The sequence below is a fragment of the Carcharhinus amblyrhynchos genome, chromosome 3 (assembly GCF_965287045.1).
Source record: "Carcharhinus amblyrhynchos chromosome 3, sCarAmb.v2.hapA, whole genome shotgun sequence".
Taxonomy (NCBI): Eukaryota; Metazoa; Chordata; class Chondrichthyes; order Carcharhiniformes; family Carcharhinidae; genus Carcharhinus; species Carcharhinus amblyrhynchos.
This window is the reverse complement of record NC_137326.1, coordinates 21395284-21416407: the sequence shown is the minus strand read 5'-3', so window position 1 is coordinate 21416407 and position 21124 is coordinate 21395284. Positions and strand designations below refer to the sequence as shown.

Here is a 21124-nt window from a genome sequence, read left to right as displayed (position 1 = left end):
GCCAGGCTGATTCTTGGGACAAAGGGTTGTCTTATGAGGAAAGGTTGAGCAGGCTGCGCCCATGCTCATTGGAGTTTGGAAGAATGAGAGGTGATCTTAACAAAACACATAGGCCAGAATCTTATCACCCATCGTGCCAGCAGGATTTTCCCATCCCCCTGCAGTGAATGGAGATAGGGCTGGACACCAAATTCTGAGGGAGCTGGCAAAGGTAGATGCTGAGATGATGTTTCTTCTTGTGCCGGAATCTGGATGACGTGGCATGATTTAAAAAGTAAGAGCCGCCCATTTCAGGTGGAGATGAGAAATTTATTTTCTCAGAGGATCATTAAGTTTTGGAATTCTCTTTTCTGAATACCAGTGAAAGCTGGGTCATTGAACATATAAAAAGCCAAAATTAGACAGATTTTTGGTCTAAGGGAGTCCAGAATTGTGAAGGGGCAGAAGCGAAAGTAGAGTTAAGGCCACAATCAGATCAGCCTTGATCTTATTGACTAGGGAGCAGGATCAAGGAGCCACTCATGCATTTACTTCTTCTGATCAGTTCTCACATTTTAGAGTACTTAACATGAGGGTTTCTGATTAAAGTCCATGCCCTGAACATGCCTAATATCAAGGATTAGACTGGATGGAAGATGCTAATTTACCTCTTAGGGTCCATACATTCACTGAGATTGACCATCCTTGGACCCAGGCTTCCTTTCTGGTTTTTCTCCCAGCCAACACACTTTGGGCAATCTGCAAATTCATTTTAAGAAGTTAGGATTGCTTCTCGCCCACTATGCATCATTTTGAAACATTGGAAATAAAAGCAAGGGCAAAATTGGACAGCAAGTCAATCAGCTTTGTAAGAATGAAGCTAAATTTAACGTCGGGGGGCGGGGGGTGGGAGGGAGGAGAGCGAGAGAGAGAGGATCATTATCTAAATAGTACAAAGAAATGGGTCCACCCGAGTCGCAAACTCCGTCTTCAGCCAACTCATCAGATCTGGCATTATCCACTTTCATGTCAAATGTGCTAACATTCTCCTTTCTTGGGAAAACAGATCCACTTTTCCTCAAAAAATGAATGACTATTTTTTTAAACTGATCGTGAAGAAACAGTCCAACTGTCTTAACGATTCTCAAAGGTTTCCAACTGTTATATTTCATCCTCATACAATTCACTGTGATTACATGAATCTGGAAATACTTCAGTGCACTAAATATCCTTGGTCAAAGGCAAAAATGAATCCTGTCAACCTTAATAATGGCAAACGGACTGGTGCTTAACGTGGATACGTGCTCCAAGACTTGTGGTTTCACCCTTTCCGAGCTCAAAGTGATTTTGTCTTTTAAGTATTGTACTTGCAAATGCATTTCTGTGTCTCACTGTATTATTCAACCTATCAAGAAAATTGGCTCTTATTTTGATGGACATCTCATGTTATCTCCAGGAATACAATAATTTGAGGGAACTCTTAAGCTTTTTATCCCATACACAGCATATTCAACAGTGCAGGTATCAGAACACAGGAGTGTCTGTTTATGGAAACTTCCTTTGTGCCAAGCATTTAAGAAAAGCCTGATCAGTAATAGTAATTTCCAGAAATAGTGCATCAAGCGTCTATTATTAAGAGGTAGAATCTTTACTCCAGCCCTCTAGAATCTTTATTTCTAGAGGGCTAGAATATAAGAGCAGGGATGTACTGCCGAGGCTGTATAAGGCCCTGGTCAGGCCCCATTTGGAATACTGTGAGCGGTTTTGAGCCCCATATCTAGGGAAGGATGTGTTGGCCTTACAGGGGGCCCAGAGGAGGTTCATAACAATGATCCCAGGAATGAAGTGTTTGCCATACGAGAAGCGTTTGAGAAGTCTGGGTCTAGCTTGATGGAATTTAGAAGAATGAGCAAGGACCTAATTGAAACCTACAGAATACTGAGAGGCCTAGATAGAGCAGACGTGGAGAGGATGTTTCCACTAGTGGGAGAAACTAGAACTCGAGGGCATAACCTCAGAGTGAAGGGACGCTCCTTTAAAACTGAGAAGAGGAGGCATTCCTTCAGCCAGAGGGTGGTGCTTCTGTGGAATTCATTGCCGTGGAGACCAGGTCATTGAATGTCTTTAAGACAGAGCTTCTCGATCAAATCAGAGGATCAAGGGTTATGGGGAGAAGGCAGGAGAAAGGGAATAAGAATCTGATCAGCCATGATTGAATGGTGGAGCAGACTCAACGGGCCGAATGGCATAATTCTGCTCCTATATATCGTGGTATTCTTTTCACTTAATAGGTCTGGATTTTGCCTTGAAGCAAGCCACCCATAAAGATTGAGTAATCTTGCGGTTATCCTTTCTCCCGAAGGCAATTTAAACATGGCAATGTCTTGACGTGCAGTAGCAGTGATTTCAACAAGTAGTTGGTAGCCAATCACATTGACCAGGAAGTTAACAGCATTAAGACAAACATATGAATAGGTCACCTTTTGAGTCTGCTCCACCATTCAGTAAGGTTATAGCTGATCTCAGTTTAACCTCAGCTCCTGCTCATTCCTGATAATATTTCACCCCCTCATTTATCTACTTCTGCCTTAAAGATATTCAAAGAGCAGATAACATTAATACATCTTATGCGGAAGAGAATTCCAAAGTCTCACAATTCTCAGAGAAAAGAAATTTCCTTGTCTGTGTCTTAAATAGACAACCAACCCCTTTTTTTTTAAAATAGTCACCCCCCTTTCTAGATTTCCCCACAAGGGAAACATTCTTTCCACTTCCATATTCTCAATACCCCTCAGGATATTTGATGCTTCAATTAAGTCACTTCTAAACTTCAGTGGATACAAGATTAGCTAATTCAGCCTTTCCTCATAAGATAGCCAGCCTGTTCCATCCAGGTAATAATTCAGTCAACCTTCTCTGAACTGCTTCGAACACATTGACATATTCCCTTAAATAAAGAGACCAATACTGTACACAATGTTCCAAATGTGGCCTCACCAAAGCTATATATAACTGAAGCATAACCTTCTTATGCTTGTATTCAATTCTTCTTAAAATAAGTAATAACATTCTAGTAGCCTTGCTAGTTATTTGCTACACCTGCATACTAACCTTTTGTGATTCATGTACTAAGATACGCAGGTGCTGCTACAATCTGTCACCATTTAGATAATATGCCTATTTCTAATTTCTCCTGCCAAAATGGACAACTTCAAATTTTCCTACATTATACTTATGTCCTCTTCATAACTTACTTTCCTATCTTTGTGTCATCAGCAAATTTGGTAACCATACTATTGGTCCCTTCATCCAAATCATTTTCGTAAATGTAAAGAGTTGAGGCCCCAGCACTGATCCTATGGCACACTTTCATTCCATTCTATCAACCAGAAAAAGATACATCTATATCAACTCTGTTTCTCCTGTTAGCTGCACTGAGGACTTGTGAGACGCAGATTAGCCTAGTAATAGGAGGAAAAAGATACTTTAAGCAAAGCAGATACTGACAGTCTAGGGAAGTAGATCATAGCCCCACCCAGTTACAAAGCAGAATTCTCTTACAGAATCAAGCTGTTATGCAGAAATGAAAGCAACAGAAGTCTGTCTGTGTCAAATCCCATGAGTTCTACTCTAAACGATTAAAAAAGTCCCCAAAAGGAACTAGAGATCCCCGTGTGGGAATTATTTGCCTGATTTGGCTCAAAGTGTTAAACCTATGGGATGTTGTTTTGAAGAAGGTGTATTCTCAGAATTTAGGAAAGTAGGTAGATTTGGATTGGAGGGTGATTTAAGCTTATTGTCAGGGTAACCATCATTGTAGTTAGTTGTAAATATTGATTTTCACTTTTGGCTTTCATGTTGGGTTTTTAAGTTTAAACATTTTATTTGAATAGACTGGTGAATTATTAGAATAGACTGGGCTTGTACTCGTTAGAGTTTAGAAGGATGAGGGGGGATCTCATTGAGACGTATAAGATGATGAAAGGGATGGATAGGGTAGAGGTGGGGAGGTTCTTCCTGCTCAGAATGGACAGCAGGACTAGAGGGCACAGCCTCAAGATAAGGGGGGGGGGCGCAGTTTAGAACAGAGTTGAGGAGGAACTTCTTCACTCAAAGGGTGGTGAATCTCTGGAATTCTCTGCCGGCTGAAGTGGTGGAGGCTACCTCGCTAAATATATTTAAGACACGGGTAGATAGGTTTTTGGTAGGCAAGGGGATTAAGGGTTATGGGGAGAAAGCGGGGAAGTGGAACTGAGCCACTTCAGATCAGCCATGATCTTATTGAATGGCGGGGCAGGCTCGAAGGGCTAGATGGCTTACTCCTGCTCCTATTTCTTATGTTCTTATGAATAGTTTACAAAAAGACTTGGGTTACACCTCCTCATTTATAGTTAAGAACCGACACTCCAAGTTTCCCTTCCAAGATGTGTATGTCCTTACATTAAACATCAGTTAGGTTCAGAACATAACGTTCACTTTAACACTTTTTGAAAAATATCTATAGAAACTTTTCTGATCTGTATTTATATTTCTAATTGTCTTTCTCTCAGTCTATTTTTTCCCCTCTTTATTAATCTTTTAGTCATTTTTGCATTTAACATTCCATCCAATCTTCTAACCTGCCATCCATCTTTGCAGTGATACGCTTTTTCTTCAATTTTGATATTATCTTTAAGTTTTTTTAGTTAACCACAGATGGTGAGTACCATCTGTCACTTTTGCTGTAAATTTTCAGATGGTCAAATCAATGATTGCTACTAGATTGAAACAAATACTAAATTAAAGGTAAACAATATGCCGTGTCCCACAAATATTAGCTTTTCAGGACCAGCGAATGTATTTAGCAATAACTTGTTAGTATGGAGTTAAAAATCCAGTTACACCTGATTCACCAAGGTGCCACTTTTCAATAGCAAGGCTTAACCAGTGCAGAGGATGAAGATCTCACTAATTCATCATTACAATGGAGGATGATAGACTTGTAACTTCTGGATTTCCGTGTTATTCTGCACATTTGCAGACTCCTTCAATTCCTCTCGGTTTAAGGACAGTAACGATGGCGATTGTTGACAGTTTCGCCATCATTATCCCAGCAATATTCCAGAAGTATTTCTGTTGTTCAGAAAGAGACCTTTCACAAATTCTTTGATAGTACTGTTCTTTAATTACCTGCGACTGATGCTATCTGTGGAAGCTTTATTTCAAAGATGATGCTGTGCTGGGTGTCCCTAACTCCTTGCATAGTTCGGTCTCTGAAGCAGAGAACTTCGAGTGTGTCCAGAAAGCTGCCCCTATCATCCCAAAGAGAAAACATTGAGATAACTGAATTGCTTCCAAAAAGAAACAAGAATTTGCTTTACATAGCATCTCAGGATGTACCAATGCACTTTACACCCAATGTAGTAATTTTGAAGTGTATCCACAGTAGGAAAGATGAATTATGTATATTAGCCGAGACAACAAGAGAAATTCTTTGGCCTAAATCTTTCAGTCCCGCCTACTGCAGGCATCAGCGTGGGTGGGATGACTGTAGACAGACCAGCAAAAAGCCCACTGACCTCGAGATGGGGTCAGCAGGACTGGAAAGTTTCGTCCTTTGCTTTTCTTCAAAATAATGCCATGGGATATTTTATCCCCACCTGGAGTCTTGGTTGAACACCTTATTTGAAAGTCTCTGTGATGGGCCTTAAGCCCACAACATCCTGACTCAGAGGTGAGAGCGATCACTAAGCCAGGGCTGACACTTAACCCTCCAAACAGTAAGGAAAGCTTCATGATACCATCTATAGTAGGGGTTTCCAAATTACGGCCCACATCCGGATCAGAGTTTGGAGACCGCTGATCTATCGGAATGTAAAGTGCCAGGATTAGTGGCAATTTAACTGAAAGTGACGTTAAACAAGAATGCAGGGCCATCACATTTTTTTAGAATTAAAAAAAGCAACCAAGGCTTACAACATCAAACTATCCTAATTCTTTGCTACATGGGGAGTAACTCATTGACAAGTAAGAACAAATAGGTATTTTTTTACTATCAGCACCATGAGCACAACTGCCAAAAATGCTGCCTCTCATTTTTTCAAAATTAATCAGCACCAAGTAAAATCATTTTCTCTCTAGATTCAAGGTAGACAGCGCTTTTTTTTATTCATTCATGGGACATGTGCATCACTTACTGGCCAGCATTTATTGCCCATCCCTGATTGCATGAGGACAGTCCACCACATTGCTGTGGCTCTGACGTCACATGTAGGCCAGACCAGGTAAGGATGGCAGATTTCCTTCTCTAAAGGAAATCAGTGAACCAGATGGGTTTTTCCGACAATTGACAATTGTTTTGATGGCATCAGATTCTGGATGTCAGTTTTTTAAAAATTGCAATTCAATTGCCACGGCGGGATTCGAACCTAGGTCCTCTGAGTTGAGTTTCCAGATTAACAATCTGGCGATAATATCACATTTTGTCACTGAACAAACTGGAGGAGAACAATAGAAGGTCTGGAGCGGGAAGAAGGGCGGGCAGAACTGTTCATTGAAACAAACTAAATGATTTACTTTCCACAGAGATAACGGGTAAAGTCAGGCCAATAAAGAGTGTTATATATCAGACAAGCTACAGCAGCCGCAGTATTATTAGTCCCTATCACAAAGCAAATTAAATCTTTTGTTGTTTCATTATTTTGCAAATTACTTTCTGAATGTGCCATAATTTTGCTCCAAATAATCTATGGGTCACAAATAAAGCAATCCCTTTTCTGAATTAAAACAAAATTACAAAAAATGTATTAAATCAGGACAATAAAAATGAGAAAACAATTACCAGTTGTATGCTATAAGGATCAGGAAGTTTCGCAGAGGCCACCCTGGATACTGGGATAATGTGCAAGGATCATAAACGCCAACTGTAAACTGCAGAAGAGAATTGCCTTTTTTACAGAAAGTGGCTGCCAAAGGATTGACATAAAACAAAAACACAAGGCTAACAGCATAAAGGTTGATTATCCTTCATCCACAAATCCAAAAACTGAACGCATCTAAAATCCACACATCTTTTGAATCTCATCAACCTTTAGCAAGGCTAAGTCTAGTTGTTTGCCTGCACTGTTTATCATGCGATTTTTATGGTGAATATATCAAAAAGAAAATTATAGGCACTCTACATTTATTATTCAGCGACACAACTTATTTTTAGAGCCATTTTATTGACTTGACCAAAACTAGCCTCGGCTTAGTTTATATGCAGGTATAAGTTCATATGCAATATCCGAAAATAAAAATGATCTGCATCTGAAATCCAAAATGCAGTTGGCCCCGGGGGCGGCATGATGGCACAGTGGTTAGCACTGCTGCCTCACAGCACCAGAGACCCGAGTTCAATTCCAGCCTCAGGTCACTGTCTGTGTGGAGTTTGCACATTCTCCCTGTGTCTGCATGGGTTTCCTCCAGGTGCTCCAATTTCTTCTCAGTCCAAAGATGTGTGGCTTAGGTTGATTGGCCGTGCTAAATTGCCCCTTAGTGTCAGAGGAGTAGCAGGGTAAATATGTGGGGTTACAGGAATAAGGCCTGGGTGGGATTGTGGTCAGTGCTGACTCGATGGCCTGAGTGGTTTCCTTCTGCACTGTAGGGCTTCTACGAAAAGATACTGAGACCTGTAACTTACTCCATTACAGGCCCATATTGTAAAATGTCTACATTTCACTACACTACTGCAAGCAGAAGATAATTGGAGATTTTACCTTCAAATTGTTTGACAGAATTCCCAAAGTAATGAATTCTCAGCAGCAGCCAACATGTCTGCCCCTAATTTAGGCACCAGTTGATTACTAGCTTAACTCTTTACTGGTTGATTGTGCTCCCTTGCTATGGGCAAGTCTTCTGACATTTTTGGTAAAGACTGGTGACAGTAAGTATGCAGGCAGGTGATGACTTTTATATGTCCAGGCATAGAGCTGATGAGCTTTGCTTGGGAGAGTAAAATGGCAATGGTAACTTCACAAAGGATTGAACACTGACCAAAAATTTGGAATAAAAAGAGGAGTAAAATACTTGCACTCAATCCTTAAAACTCTTTCCATACATTTCTCTTCAAACCTTCTTTGCAAAGTGGTGCCAGAGTGTAGCGACTTCTTGCAAGCTGAATCCAAGCACTCTCAAATTCTGTCTTTTATTCTCATTTATGCTTTTAAAACTGTACTCTAATTAAGATGACCTTTCTCTATGCCCTAGCTGTGACTGTAACGCTACATTTTGCACTCTCGTTTCCTTCTCCCCTATGTGCTCTATGAACGGTATAGCACACAAGAAACAATACTTTTCACTGTATATACCAATGTATGTGACAATAATAAATCAAATCCTGATTTCCATAAATTGACAAATAACATTTTGGCATATATAAGCGCAATGTGTGAGATTTCATTTCTGGTTGGACAAACTGCACTTACCCAAGCTCTACTTCCGATTAAGTGATTGCATCATTTCTGTCCAGCAGCAGAAACAGAGCAGACAGATCACTGGCTTCAGCAAGATGAAACTGAATGCCATCTACAGAGTTAGACTGGGTCACACCCAGTATGAATGAGCCAGCTGGTGATCAAATTTCAAGCAACTTAATTTCAAATTGTCTTCAATCACTCACCCAGTCACTTGTCTGTTATAAATCTATTCCTTGGGTTTAATTTTGTACCTTGGTCTGACCTTTGAAAAATTCATTCCAGTTTCTCAAAGACGCCAGCGAAACAGAATCTTCGGTGTACTTGACCAGAAAATAAGGAACTGCTGTAACCTCCTCCTTTTGGCAAAGTTCATTGTAAGCGTCTTGTAACGTATGGATCTGTTTAAAATAAGTTTTAAAATGGTCAGCAACAATCCCTGCAGTTTTGCTTTAAAGTTTACCCAGGTGGAATTTGGATGGCATCATTGCGGGAGTTCCTGAGGACAGTACCCTCAGCTGCTCCATCACTGAGCTTCCCTCCATCAGGTGGGCTGAAGTAGGGATGTTTGTTAATGACTGCAGAACGTTCAGTTCCATTTGCAACTCCTCAGATACTGAAACAGTCTGTGCCTACCAAAGCAGCAAGAACCGGACAACTTCCAGGCTTAATGGAAAGTAACATTTCATAGAATTGTAGAATGCTTACATTCCTCTGGTCTTGTCCACACCATCTCTCTGTATCATCAACTCAGCTAATCCCCCTGCTACCCCTGTAGCTCTGCAAATATTCTCTCTCCAGATACTTATGCAATCCCAATTTGTATCAGACAAGCATGAGGCAATGACCATTTTCAGCAAGAGATGATCTAAGCAGGAGGCAATGGCCTAGTGGTATTAGGGCCTGAGGATTTATTCACTTTTAAGGCTGCTAAACCCATTAGAACCTCCTCTCCCTCTTATGTTAATTTCCTCTAACATTAATTTCCTCAAAGGGGAGGAAATGGCCCAGTGGTATTATCACTAGATTATCAATCCAGAAACTAGTGATTGTTCTGGGGATCTGGGTTCGAATCCTGCCATGTCAGATGGTGGAATTTGAATTCAATAAAAAAAATCTAGAATTAAGAACCTACTGATGACCGTGAAGCCATTGTTGATTGTTGGAAAAACCCATCTGATACACTAATGTCCTTTAGAGAAGGAAATCTGCCACCCTTGCCTGGTTTGGCCAACATATGACTCCAGAGCCACAGCAATGTGGTTGACTCTCAACTGCCCTCAGGCAACTTGAAATGGGCAATAAGCGCTGACCAGCCAGAGACGCCCATGACCCACGAACGAATAAAAAAAAGCCCAGCTCTCTACCCTGGTGTCCACAGCTGCGTCGTCCTTTTCCACCATCAAAATCAACACAAAGTGTTCATTGAGAGCTATACCTATGTCTTCCAGGTCCCCACACAAATTACCTATATGGTTCGCAACTGGCCCTACTCTTTCCCATTTATTCTCTTTCTCTTCATATATTTAAAAAAACCTCGTGTTTTCCTTTATCCTACCCGCCAAAGCTTTTTCATGCACTCCCATAGCTTTTCTAATTTCCTTACACTTTTTATACTCCCCTAGGATTTCTGCCATATTGGGCCCTGCCAAAAGCTTCTCTATTTTTCTTAATGCTGACCTTTATGTCCCTTGAGGTCCAGAATTCTGTGATATTGGTCCCACACTTCGTCTTTATCTCTTCCCTGAAGGCTTGCCACTGCTCCAACAGTTTTATTTGCGAGTTGCTGCTCCCAGTCCACTTGGGCCAAATTGTATCTCATCTCAGTAAAATTAGCCTTTCCCTGGTTAAGAACTTTTATTCCCAGCCCATTCTTATCCTTTTGCATAATTATCTTAAATCTAACTGAACTGTTGTCACCATCTCCAAAACGCTCGCCTGATTGGCCTGACACCAGCCCAGACTCATTTCCAAATATTCCAACCAGAATTGCCCATTTCCTTAATATAGACACAAAATTCTGCAGATTCTCAAATCTGAAACAAAAACAGAAAATGCTGGAAATTTTCAACAGATCTGTCAGCATCTGTGGAGAGAACGGAGTCAGCGTTTTGAAGCTAGATGACCCTTCATCAGAGGGTCATCTGGACTTGAAACATTGGTTTCAATTTGAGTTTTGAATATTTTTAAAAGGTGCAACTCTTTTCTCACGATGGTAACAAAAAACGGTGTACATTGTGGAGGCTGAATGTTATTAAAAGGGAATGGGCAGACTCAAAGGCTGAGATTTTCCAGCCACACTCACTGGGATCAAACGACCTTTCCGTATGCTGCCCGCTACAATTCCTGTGGCAGGCAGGATGGGATAACTCCACTGTTTGTTTTCGGTGTTCCTTCAGAAGGAACTCTTCAAAATGCAGTTAATGAAAATAAAACAAAACTTACTCCAACTTATAAATCAAAGAGAGGGTTTAACAAAGAAACATCATTACTCCAAACTGGGAGCCTCGCCCTGGGCCAATCCCAAGCTCTCCACAATTCGACATAGTTCCTTATTTATAGTGAATCAGCTATTACATCCCTCTGTAATTTGGTCAGCTGATCCTTACATCTTGTTCCCATTAGTCGCATTACATCCAATACAAAGTTGTCACTAGTTACATTCTAACATTTGGTATCTTTTATTTGTTTGGGGGTGGGGGGACAGAAATATTACCAAAACTCTGAAAGTGTTTTATAAAACCAAGGACCCACATTGTGGGTGGGTTCTATTCTTTAATACCTGGCGTGTGGAGAACTTTTCTGCCAAGCCAATTGGCTGCTGGACGATGAGTATTCCTTCACTGAAGCACATTGCTGGAAATGCAAACCAGTAGAAGAAATGATACTTCTTTAAATCCTGCAAAACATCATTTTGATGAAACAAGTTAGCTCTCAAGAATAACAATTTTAGAAATCAACACCAATTTAAAAGAAATGTGAAATCTTTTCTAATTTCAGGTGACATTTGCACATTTAATCATTATAAGAGGTGGCACAGTGACAAGCGCTGCGGCCTCACAGCAACAGGGACCCGGCTTCGATTCCAGCCTTAGGTGACTGTCTGTGTGGAGTTTGCACATTCTTCTCGTATCTGCGTGAGTTTCCTCCAAAGAGGTGCAGGTGAGGTGGATTGACCATGTTAAATTACCCCCCGCTTAGTGTCAGTGGGATTAGCAGGGTAACTACATGGGATTATGAGGATAGGGCTGGGGTGCAATTGTTGTCAGTGCGCAGACTCGATGGGTCAAATGGTGCCCTTCTGTACTAGGGATTCTATGATTCTAAGTAGAGCTGGCATTTGTTCATGGAATACAGAGGAGTGTGAAAGGTGAACTATTCAACTGTGAAGGTCATCGTGAAAGATCCACGTACTGTCACCACCAGACATGCTTACACATATGCTTCCAGCAAAATCACTAGATAACAGAGGTTGTTGAAATCTATTTTAGAGTCCTTGTCACAACCTGAGTGAAGATCAGCTAACAGCACAGGTTAGGAGCCAAACCTCAGACGTTTCTGGTTTACACAGCTCACTCCCTCAAAAAAAATCAAAAGGAAATAATGCTTCCAAAGCACATCTGTGTAAATATTTAGTCAAACTTCACATAACCCAGCACATAACACTGGAGTTTGGTGTAAGGGACGAAGTGAGTTAACTCGAGTCTGTAAGCAATGCTCATATTAATCCCTTTGAAAGAAAACGGATAGTTAGGGACTATTATTGTAGCAAATGGGATTTTCTCAGAGTCTCAGCGTCTTGTTTATCATGAAGTTGACAACTGGTGCCAATACCACACTCACATTTGCAACCAATCCCATGATAGTGCATTGTTAAGGGTGGTAAAGGGAGAATATCACAAGTCAAAAAGCTTAGTTAAAGTCTTGGATGTTTTGAAAATGAGTCCTTCTATTTACGAAAGTTTTCAGCTGCGCAACAAGAGTGTTGGCTCCTTGTGTAAATTGTTATTTTTTGAAAGGGCATTATTCATCTATTTGTTTAGGACTAATCTAAAGCATTAAGTTGCTAGCCTTTGCTAATATTTGTAACAGAAACATGACATTTATCTCTTCTAAAGACAATTAATTATTCTGAGGCAGAATAGAAGCCTCACACTTGGCATTTCACTCCACAAGTGCTCATTTTTTTCAAAACGACTTTAGTTACGTCTTCGTCCCTTGTTAACCCTTGTACATATCATTGGCATGTCGTGTAAACAGCTAGATTTAAGTAATTCAGGGCCTAATGCCATCTCAGCTACGTACAAGATCAAAATAATCCCCAAATTGTCAGCAGCAGCTGCATGTCAAAAAGTACATGCTCCTGACATTTAACTCGTGCTCAGTTTCACATCTGAGCTGTGAAAGTGGAAGGCAATATTTGAGGGATAATTCAAGGGTGCCAGAAGAGGAGGATGGGAGACCAAGGACAGGTTACTCTGCACTCTGTGCAGAGGGACCTGAAAAATAAAAATGGAAGGGAAAGCTGGCTAAACAAGGCAAAGTCCAGGAAAGAAGCAAAACTTAAACCCCAGGCCTCTGAGCGAAGGTGGACTTCCTGGGAGAACCTGAATGAATAGCATTGCAACAAAATATAAGTTAAAGTATGTTTTGAAATAAATTATTTATATTTTGTTCGTTAGAACCATGTTAATAACTGATGAACAACATGTTTCATGACACTGGGAGGAAAAACACCATTGATTAGTTACTGGCTCCAAATCAGGTAGCTTTGAACAGTTTGATTGTTTGGTTTTGTGCAAGTCTTCTTATTTGTAATGTTAGTTTTCCTACCTGTTTGCTGAAAATTAACACCGTTAACTACATAGTTAATGGTTATTTAAGCCCATTATTAAAATCTAACAATGGCTGAAATTGTTAATCTTTCAAACCTAGCCACTGGCAGGGTTGAAATCAAGTCTAATGGGTGTGACATCAAATAAATTCAATTCCTTTAACTGTATAGGTGGGGAGACCTATATTCTTGTTTTCAACTTGATCACAGATGTGGCTCCAATTAGAGTGTGGTGATCAAGTCCGCTCCCAGGTTTGAGCACAATTAAGGGCAACACTGCAGGGTGGTGCCCTAAGAGTGTTACATTTCTGAGAGACTGCCCATTAGATAAACAGAGGACCTCCCTGTGCCAATCATTCAGGTAGACTTGAGAGATCACGTAAGAAGAATATCAGGTCTTTTGGCTAAGATCAAGTGTAGTGTCGACATACAGCACTTGGTTGAAGTCATTAGGTTACATTTCAGCTTCATTTGAAGCAATTTTTTCAAGTGGCATCTCAGCCTTTTGGCTAAGATGCAAATAAGATCAAGCCTTGGAGGAGGAGCTACACCTACTCCAATCAGCTTGGATCATGTAGATCAAGCTCAAGACAGGTGGTGAGAGCCCTGTCACGTCAGCTTGGATCGGGAATGTCCCGATTTGTTGGGACTCTGAATTGGATTTAATTTGATTGGATTAGATTGGAATAAAGTTTAAAAAAAATCAGGCCCCATCACTGAGATAATCAGACACCAGATGAGACAAAAACAGAAAATGCTAGAAAATCTCAGCAGGTCTGACAGCACTTGTGGAGAGAATAAGGCCAATGTTTCAAGTCTGAATGACCCTTCATCAGAGCTGGTAAGATAGAAGCAAAATATAGCAAATGTTTCAACATTTTGCTTTTAGACCCCATACAAGAACCAGCTTGGCTCAGTACTTTTGCCTATGAGGTAAAAGGTCATGCGTTCAAACTCAGTCCCTAAGCTTTGAGCAAAAAATCTGGGCTTACAGTTCAGCCCAATATCGAGGGGGTGCTTTTTTTTTGTCATGGGCGCCCTTTCGAGTGTAAACTCGTCTGCCTATAGAGGCGGATAAGAAATTCCAAGCCACCAACTGAAGAGCAGGATTCTTCCAGGGTTTAAGCCAGCATTCTTCCCTCAACAACTCCCAAAGCAGACACACTTGTCATTGAACATTTATGGGACCTGAGCCATTGCATTTGCCCCCATGACAATAGTGACTATGTTAAAAGTAATTAGCTGGCTGTGAAGCGCTCCCAGTGTGCAATTCCCTGAGAACAAGCAGGCTTGACAGAAATGCTATTTATATTTAACAGTGCCCAGGTAAACATTTCTTCTTCAACCAATACCTTGGAAAACAAATTAACTGATAACGTACCTCATTACTAAAGTGACCTTCAACATTTAGCCAAAAAAGTCATTCCATTTCAAAAACAATAAAGTGCACCTGAATCAGTTTGAGAACGAGGAAGCAACTAGAAAATGCTACTCCACTGGGTTACAACAGCATTTATAACATTATTTTAAGGACACAGATCCTCTCCAGTATGAATGATCGGAATTAATGAATCATTAATAACTGAAATAAATTTTGGGTGGCACAGTGATTAGCATTGCTGCCTCACAGTGCCAGGGACGCAGGTTCAATTCCAGCCTTGGGTGACAGTCTGTGTTGAGTTTGCACATTCTCCCCATGTCTATATAGGTTTCTTCTGGGTGCTCCGGTTTCCTCTCTCAGTCCAAAGACTGGGTTGGGTTAATTGGCTATGCTAAATTGTCCCTTAGTGTCAGGGAGATTAGCAGGGTAAATACATAGGAGTTACAGGGATATGGCCTGGGTGGGATTGTGTTGGTGCAGGTTCAATGGGCCAAATGGCCTCTCTTTCTGCACTGCAGGGATTCTATGATTCTAATTGAAAATTTGTTTAATTCAACTTTTCTGATAATCTCACTATATAGAACTCTTTGAAACTATAACATTTCCAATAGTATTTTTGCTAAATACTTACTGCAAAAGTCAGCAAAAGAAAAGTGTTCAACAAAGAAGGATCTTCAATTGCTCTGCCAGATTTTATGGTGTCCCAAATCTACAGGAGAGATAATTACATTTGACTTGGAGCAGGTCAAACAGCAGTCAAAAACGATTCTTAAATCGATCGAAGGTGGCCAAGAATAGAGTTCAAATTGGATGAATTTACAATGTCCAAGTGTGCAGACACATACTTGATGAACCAAATGGGCTGCTTCTATGTTGTATTTGTATAGGTGAAAATACATCACAGCTTTTGTACCAAGATTCAAATATACACATGTAGAAGAACAAGGCACTGCAATAAGTTACGCAGACCTCATGCACACTTTTTATTTACTGCATCCAATAATCGAGGAACTGCTCGGTTTATCTCCAATTCTACAGTTACTCTGTTGCAATATGCACAGCGACTTTGAAAGAATCACCTCAAACAAGTGCTAACTCTGGTCACATCAGATTCAAAGGTGGAATCAGAAAACTGAATTTGTAGGAAGCTGAAATTCTGCAAAACGTGCAGTTGAGTTACCTTAGCTCCTAATTAATTTCAGAATCTGAATTCAGCAAATCCTGAGTTCATACTGGACCATCAGACCACATTGTAATATGTGCAACACATCCTTCTATATAATCTAAGTGCTGGTAAAACTATCACCGCTTCTTGTGGTCCAGATCAGGCTGCTCACCACATGAGTTAAGTGAGAATAGTTTCATGTGAATCAGCTAATCCAAACCAGCGACTGTAAAGGGGGTAAAAAGGCATTGAAAATTCCATTTTAAACACTCTCCCCAAACAACACTGCAGTAAACAGACCATTTTTTTAAACACTGACACGTGCTACTTAATTTTCTACATCGTACAAGCCACAAATGCCCAATTCCCTCTATGAGCAAAGAGTGCTCCTTTTTGCCACTCACCTTCTTGCCCACTTGCTCCAACAAAGCCTTCTTATCGGTGGACTTAAACAATTGAAAGGTATTGGTATTATACAGAGTGCCAAAAGCAGGGCAACACCGAGGTGGGGTCACAGCATTCCTAAGTGAAGAAAATAAATCCCTTTGAGCAGTAGAACAGAAAGGAGAGCACTACTCATGCTTTAGTAATTCGAGGTGTATATTTAGCTGGGATTCAACATTTGTTTATTCTTTCACAGGATGTGGGCACTGCAAGCAAGACCCTCATTTGTTGCCCATCCTTAGTTGCCCTTGAACTGAGTGGCTTGCAAGGCCATTTCAGAGTGCAGTTGAGAATCAACCACACTGCAATGACTCTGGAGTTACATGCAGACCAGACCAGGTAAAGACAGATTTCCTTCCAAAGAACATTAGTTTATAAAATAGATCAATGTTCACCATTACTAAAACTAGTTTTATATCCCAGATTTATTACTTGAAGTTAAATTGCACCAGTTATCATGGTGTCAAACCCATGATGTCAGAGGGATAGTCTCAACATCTAATTATTATTCCAGTGACATTACCACCCTCTCAGGTAGACTTGAGAGATCACGTAAGAAGAATATCAGGCCTTTTGGCTAAGATCAAGTGTAGTGTCGACATGCTGCACTTGGTTGAAGTCATTAGGTTACATTTCAGCTTCAATTGAAGCAATTTTTTCAAGTGGCATCTTGGCCTTTTGGCTAAGATGCAAATGAGATGAAGCCTTGGAGGAGGAGCTACACCTACTCCAATCAGCTTGGATCATGTAGATCAAACTCAAGACAGGTGGTGAGAGCCCTGTCTTGTCAGCTTGGATCGGGAATGTCCCAACTTGTTGGGACTCTGAATTGGATTGCCGCACAAAAAGGTTGCTTCAGAAGGTTAGGGGACATGGAGTTAGCGTGGATAGAGGATTGGTTGTCAAATAGGAGGCAGAGAGTTGGTATCAATGGGTGCTATTCTGATTGGCGGTTGGTGACTAGTGGAGTGCCCCAGGGATCGGTGCTGGGGCCTCAACTATTTACCATTTATATAGATGATCTGGAGGAGGGGGCTGAGTGTAGGGTGTCGAAATTTGCTGATGACATGAAGATAGGTGGAAAAGCAAATTGTGCGGAGGGTGTGGAAAGTCTGCAGAGGGATCTAGATAGGCTAAGCGAGTGGGCGAGGACCTGGCAGATGGAGTACAATGTTAGCAAGTGTGAGGTTATCCACTTTGGCAGGAATAATAGTAGGAGGGAATTACTATTTAAAGGGCAAAAAGCTGCAGCATGCTACGGTGCAGAGGGACCTGGGGGTCCTTGTGCATGAGTCACAAAAACCCAGCCTGCAGGTGCAGCAGGTGATCAGGAAGGCAAATGGGATGCTGGCCTTCATAGCGAGGGGGATTGAATATAAAAGCAGGGAGGTCTTGCTGCAACTGTACAGGGCACTGGTGAGGCCGCAGCTGGAGTACTGTGTGCAGTTTTGGTCGCCGCACTTGCACAAGGATATTTTGGCCTTGGAGGGAGTGCAGAGGAGGTTCACTAGGCTGATAATGGAGATGAGGGGGTTGGACTATGAAGAGGCTGAATAGACTGGGTTTGTACTCGTTGGAGTTTAGAAGGATGGGGGGGGGATCTTATAGAGACGTATAAGTTAATGAAGGGGATGGATGGGGTGGAGGTAGAGAGATTCTTCCCGCTTAGAAAGGACAGCAGGACTAAAGGGCACATCCTCAAGATAAAGGGGGGCGCAGTTTAGAACGGAGTTGAGGAGGAACTTCTTCACTCAAAGGGTGGTGAATCTCTGGAATTCTCTGCCCGATGTGGTGGAGGCTACCTCGCTAAATATATTTAAGACATGGGTAGATAGGTTTTTGGTAGGCAAGGGAATTAAGGGTTATGGAGAGAAAGCGGGAAAGTGGAACCAAGCCACTTCAGATCAGCCATGATCTTACTGAATGGCGGGGCAGGCTCGAAGGGCTAGATGGCCTACTCCTGCTCCTATTTCTTATGTTCTTATCTCTCTCCCCACTGTACTTCCGAAAGTCTCTTTTGGTGGAAAGTTTGCAGAAACCCACGATCATTAACTATACACCAATGACTGGCTTTTTGACAATAAAATGAAGCTTATGAGGGCCTGCTGGTGGATTTTGCTTTCCTGAAAATGATCTGTTGCTAATTGACAGGTGTCATTAAATGTCTCAAGTACATTTCATACCAGAGTAACAAGTATATCAAATTTGAATGCATGTACTCAATGCCAGAGCAAATGGACAAGCTGACAGGATGGGTTAAGATCAGTACTGAGTTATATTTTCTTTAGCAAAAAGAGAGCAGGCCCCCCAGTAGTTTAGCTTACCCAGGGTGTAATTGTGCACTAAGGCAGACTTTATTTGTTTCCATAGCTAATTATTCCTGGGACATGTCACCAGTCTGTCAGCAGAAGCTTATCACAGCTCAAGAGGCATCACTCCTCACCGAGCATTGCTGACCAGGAGTTGCTCCCACTCTTAACACCCACAACTGTTGTGTTGGAAGGATTTATAAGTTGTCACCCAAACAATTTGGCCATGTTATAAACACACCTTCCTTAGTCATCAAATCCTGGGGTGCAACTCGAACCCAAGCTTCTGACTCAAGAGGAGTGGACACTACCCACTGTGTCACAAGACCTCCTTGTTTTCACTGTGGGATGGTGTAAAAAAGATGCAACTGCACATACAGATCTGTTCACAAAGTCATGTGCACAATGGCATTTGGGGGAAAATGGTCTGGTCAAGGACCTTCTGTAATAGCATACTGACTGGTGATGTCATTAGGAGATGCACAGATAGACAAATAGGTTAACTCATGGGCAGCACAGTGGCAAGCGCTACTGTCTCAGATTCTGGCCTTGAGTAGCTGAGTGGAGTTGGCACATTCTCCCTGTGTCTGCATGGATTTTCTCCAGGTGCTCCGGTTTCCTCTCACGGTGCAAAAGACATGCTGGTTAGGTGCACTGGCCATACTAAATTCTCCCTCAGTGTATCTGAACAGGCACCGGAGTCTGGCAACTAGGGGATTTTCACAGTAACTTCACTGCAGTGTCAATGTAAGCCTACTTGTGACACTAATAAATAAGCTCTGGCACAGTGGTTTACTGGTATGAAAACACCAGAAACAATTAAAACTGACATCTACTAAGATTCAATTTGAAACTGATGACAGCTAAGAAGCTCTCCCACGGTGATCGAAGAGTAGAATCTAAACAGCCCTTTGAATGCTGACAAAATAATTTACTGATGATCCCACAGTACAATTACTCACACATCAAATGCACTGAACTCCAAAGTTAGTCGAGTTGGCAGTCCAGCAGGATCACCTTTCGAATAAGAAAATACAGTTTATTTTTGCTGTTTTAAGATAAGTTTTCAGTAAAAAGCCAGTCACAATGCAGAGGCAGGGAGAGGTATTTGCAAAAGAAATCAGGGCACTGCCTTCCCCCCTCCCCTCCCGCCGCGATGGTACCGTTATAGTAATAGCCGCGTATGTTGCGGGGACTCTGGTCCAGCCGGTAATCATTGAGCTTCCTCTGGGTGAGCTCATGCCAGAAGCCGGCGTCCAGGGCGCTGCTGAAGGGGGCGAACTGCAGCAGCGAAGGAGGCGCCGGCGGCGGCCGCCCAGGACCAGGACTCTCCATCCCAGCCACTTCCGCATTGGGTTCGCCACGGCGCACACATACTGCGTCAGACAGACCGGCGCAGACTGAGGACGTCACCGGGCAGAAAGACCCGCCCCCATTGTCGCAAGGGGAGGCGGGAACTGGGGGGGGGAGCCGGGGAGAGGGGGGGGGGGGGGAGCCGGGGAGAGTTGGGGGGGGGGGGGAGCCGGGGAGAGTTGGGGGGGGGGGGGGGGGGGAGCCGGGGAGAGTTGGGGGGGGGGGGGGGGGGGGGAGCCGGGGAGAGTTGGGGGGGGGGGGGGGGGGGGAGCCGGGGAGAGTGGGGGGGACTGGGGAGTGGGGGGAAATTGGGGAGTGGGGGAGAGGGGGAATTGAGGAGAGGGGGGAGCTGGGGAGAGGGGGAATAGGGGAGGGGGGAATTGGGGAGAGGGGGCGGGCGGAATTGGGGGCAGTGGGGAATAGGGGGATTGGGGATGGGGAAATTGGGGGGAGGGGGAACTGGGGGAGGGGGGAATTGGGGAGGGGGACGGGGGCAGGGAGAGGGGGCGGGGAGGGGGGTGCAGGGAGAGGGGGCAGGGAGGGGGGGACAGGGAGAGGGACAGGGAGAGGGGGTGGGACGGGGAGAGGGGGACGGGGACTGGGAGGGGAGGGGGGAGAGGACGGGGACTGGGAGGGGAGGGGGGAGACAGGGAGGGGGACCAAGGGAGGGAGGGAGGGAGGAGGACGGGGAGGGGAGGGAGGGAGACCGGGGCGGGGAGGGGGGGATGGGGACCGGGAGGGGGGGACGGGGGGAGGGGATTAACGGGGAGAGGGGGTAAAGTGGAGAGGGGGGAACGGGGAGGGGAGACAGGGGGGAGGGGTGCGGGAGGAGTGGGGACAGGGGAGAGGGGGGAACAGGGCGGGGGGTAATGGGGAGGGGGGGTAGCAGGGAGAGGGGGGATGGGGAAGGACTGGGAGGGGGAGGGCAGAATGGGGGAGGGAGGAGGGGGGAATGGGGAGGGATGAACAGGGAGGGGAAGGGAGGAGGAGGGGGAACGGGGGAAGGGAGGGGGGAACGGGGGAAGGGGAGGGGGGAACGGGGAGGAGGAGGGGGAACGGGGGAGGAGGAGGGGAACGGGGAGGGGGGAATAGGGAAGGGGAGGTGGGAACGAGGAGGGGGGAGAGGGACGAGGCGTGGAGGGGGAGGGTGAGGAGGCATGGAGGGGTAAGGTGAGGGGAGGGAGAGGGTGGGGGAAGAGGGAATGTGGGAGAGGAGGAGAGGGTGGG

General features: G+C 43.4%; 1 protein-coding gene across 1 annotated transcript in view; it reads right to left on the bottom strand.

Annotated features, from left to right (window-relative positions):
* The window catches only part of atg7 (ATG7 autophagy related 7 homolog (S. cerevisiae)), a 142397-nt gene extending 122497 nt beyond the window's left edge, over positions 1-19900 (bottom strand). The window contains exons 1-9 of the mRNA XM_080181948.1: positions 19708-19900; positions 19507-19561; positions 16196-16313; positions 15258-15335; positions 11194-11310; positions 8666-8812; positions 6800-6888; positions 5149-5270; positions 648-738 (exon numbers count right to left, since the gene is read on the bottom strand). Coding sequence (XP_080038074.1) covers positions 648-738; positions 5149-5270; positions 6800-6888; positions 8666-8812; positions 11194-11310; positions 15258-15335; positions 16196-16313; positions 19507-19561; positions 19708-19879 — 989 coding nt within the window. The 5' untranslated portion in view covers positions 19880-19900. The remainder of the gene's footprint in view (positions 1-647; positions 739-5148; positions 5271-6799; positions 6889-8665; positions 8813-11193; positions 11311-15257; positions 15336-16195; positions 16314-19506; positions 19562-19707) is intronic.
* Positions 19901-21124: the final 1224 nt, after the last annotated feature.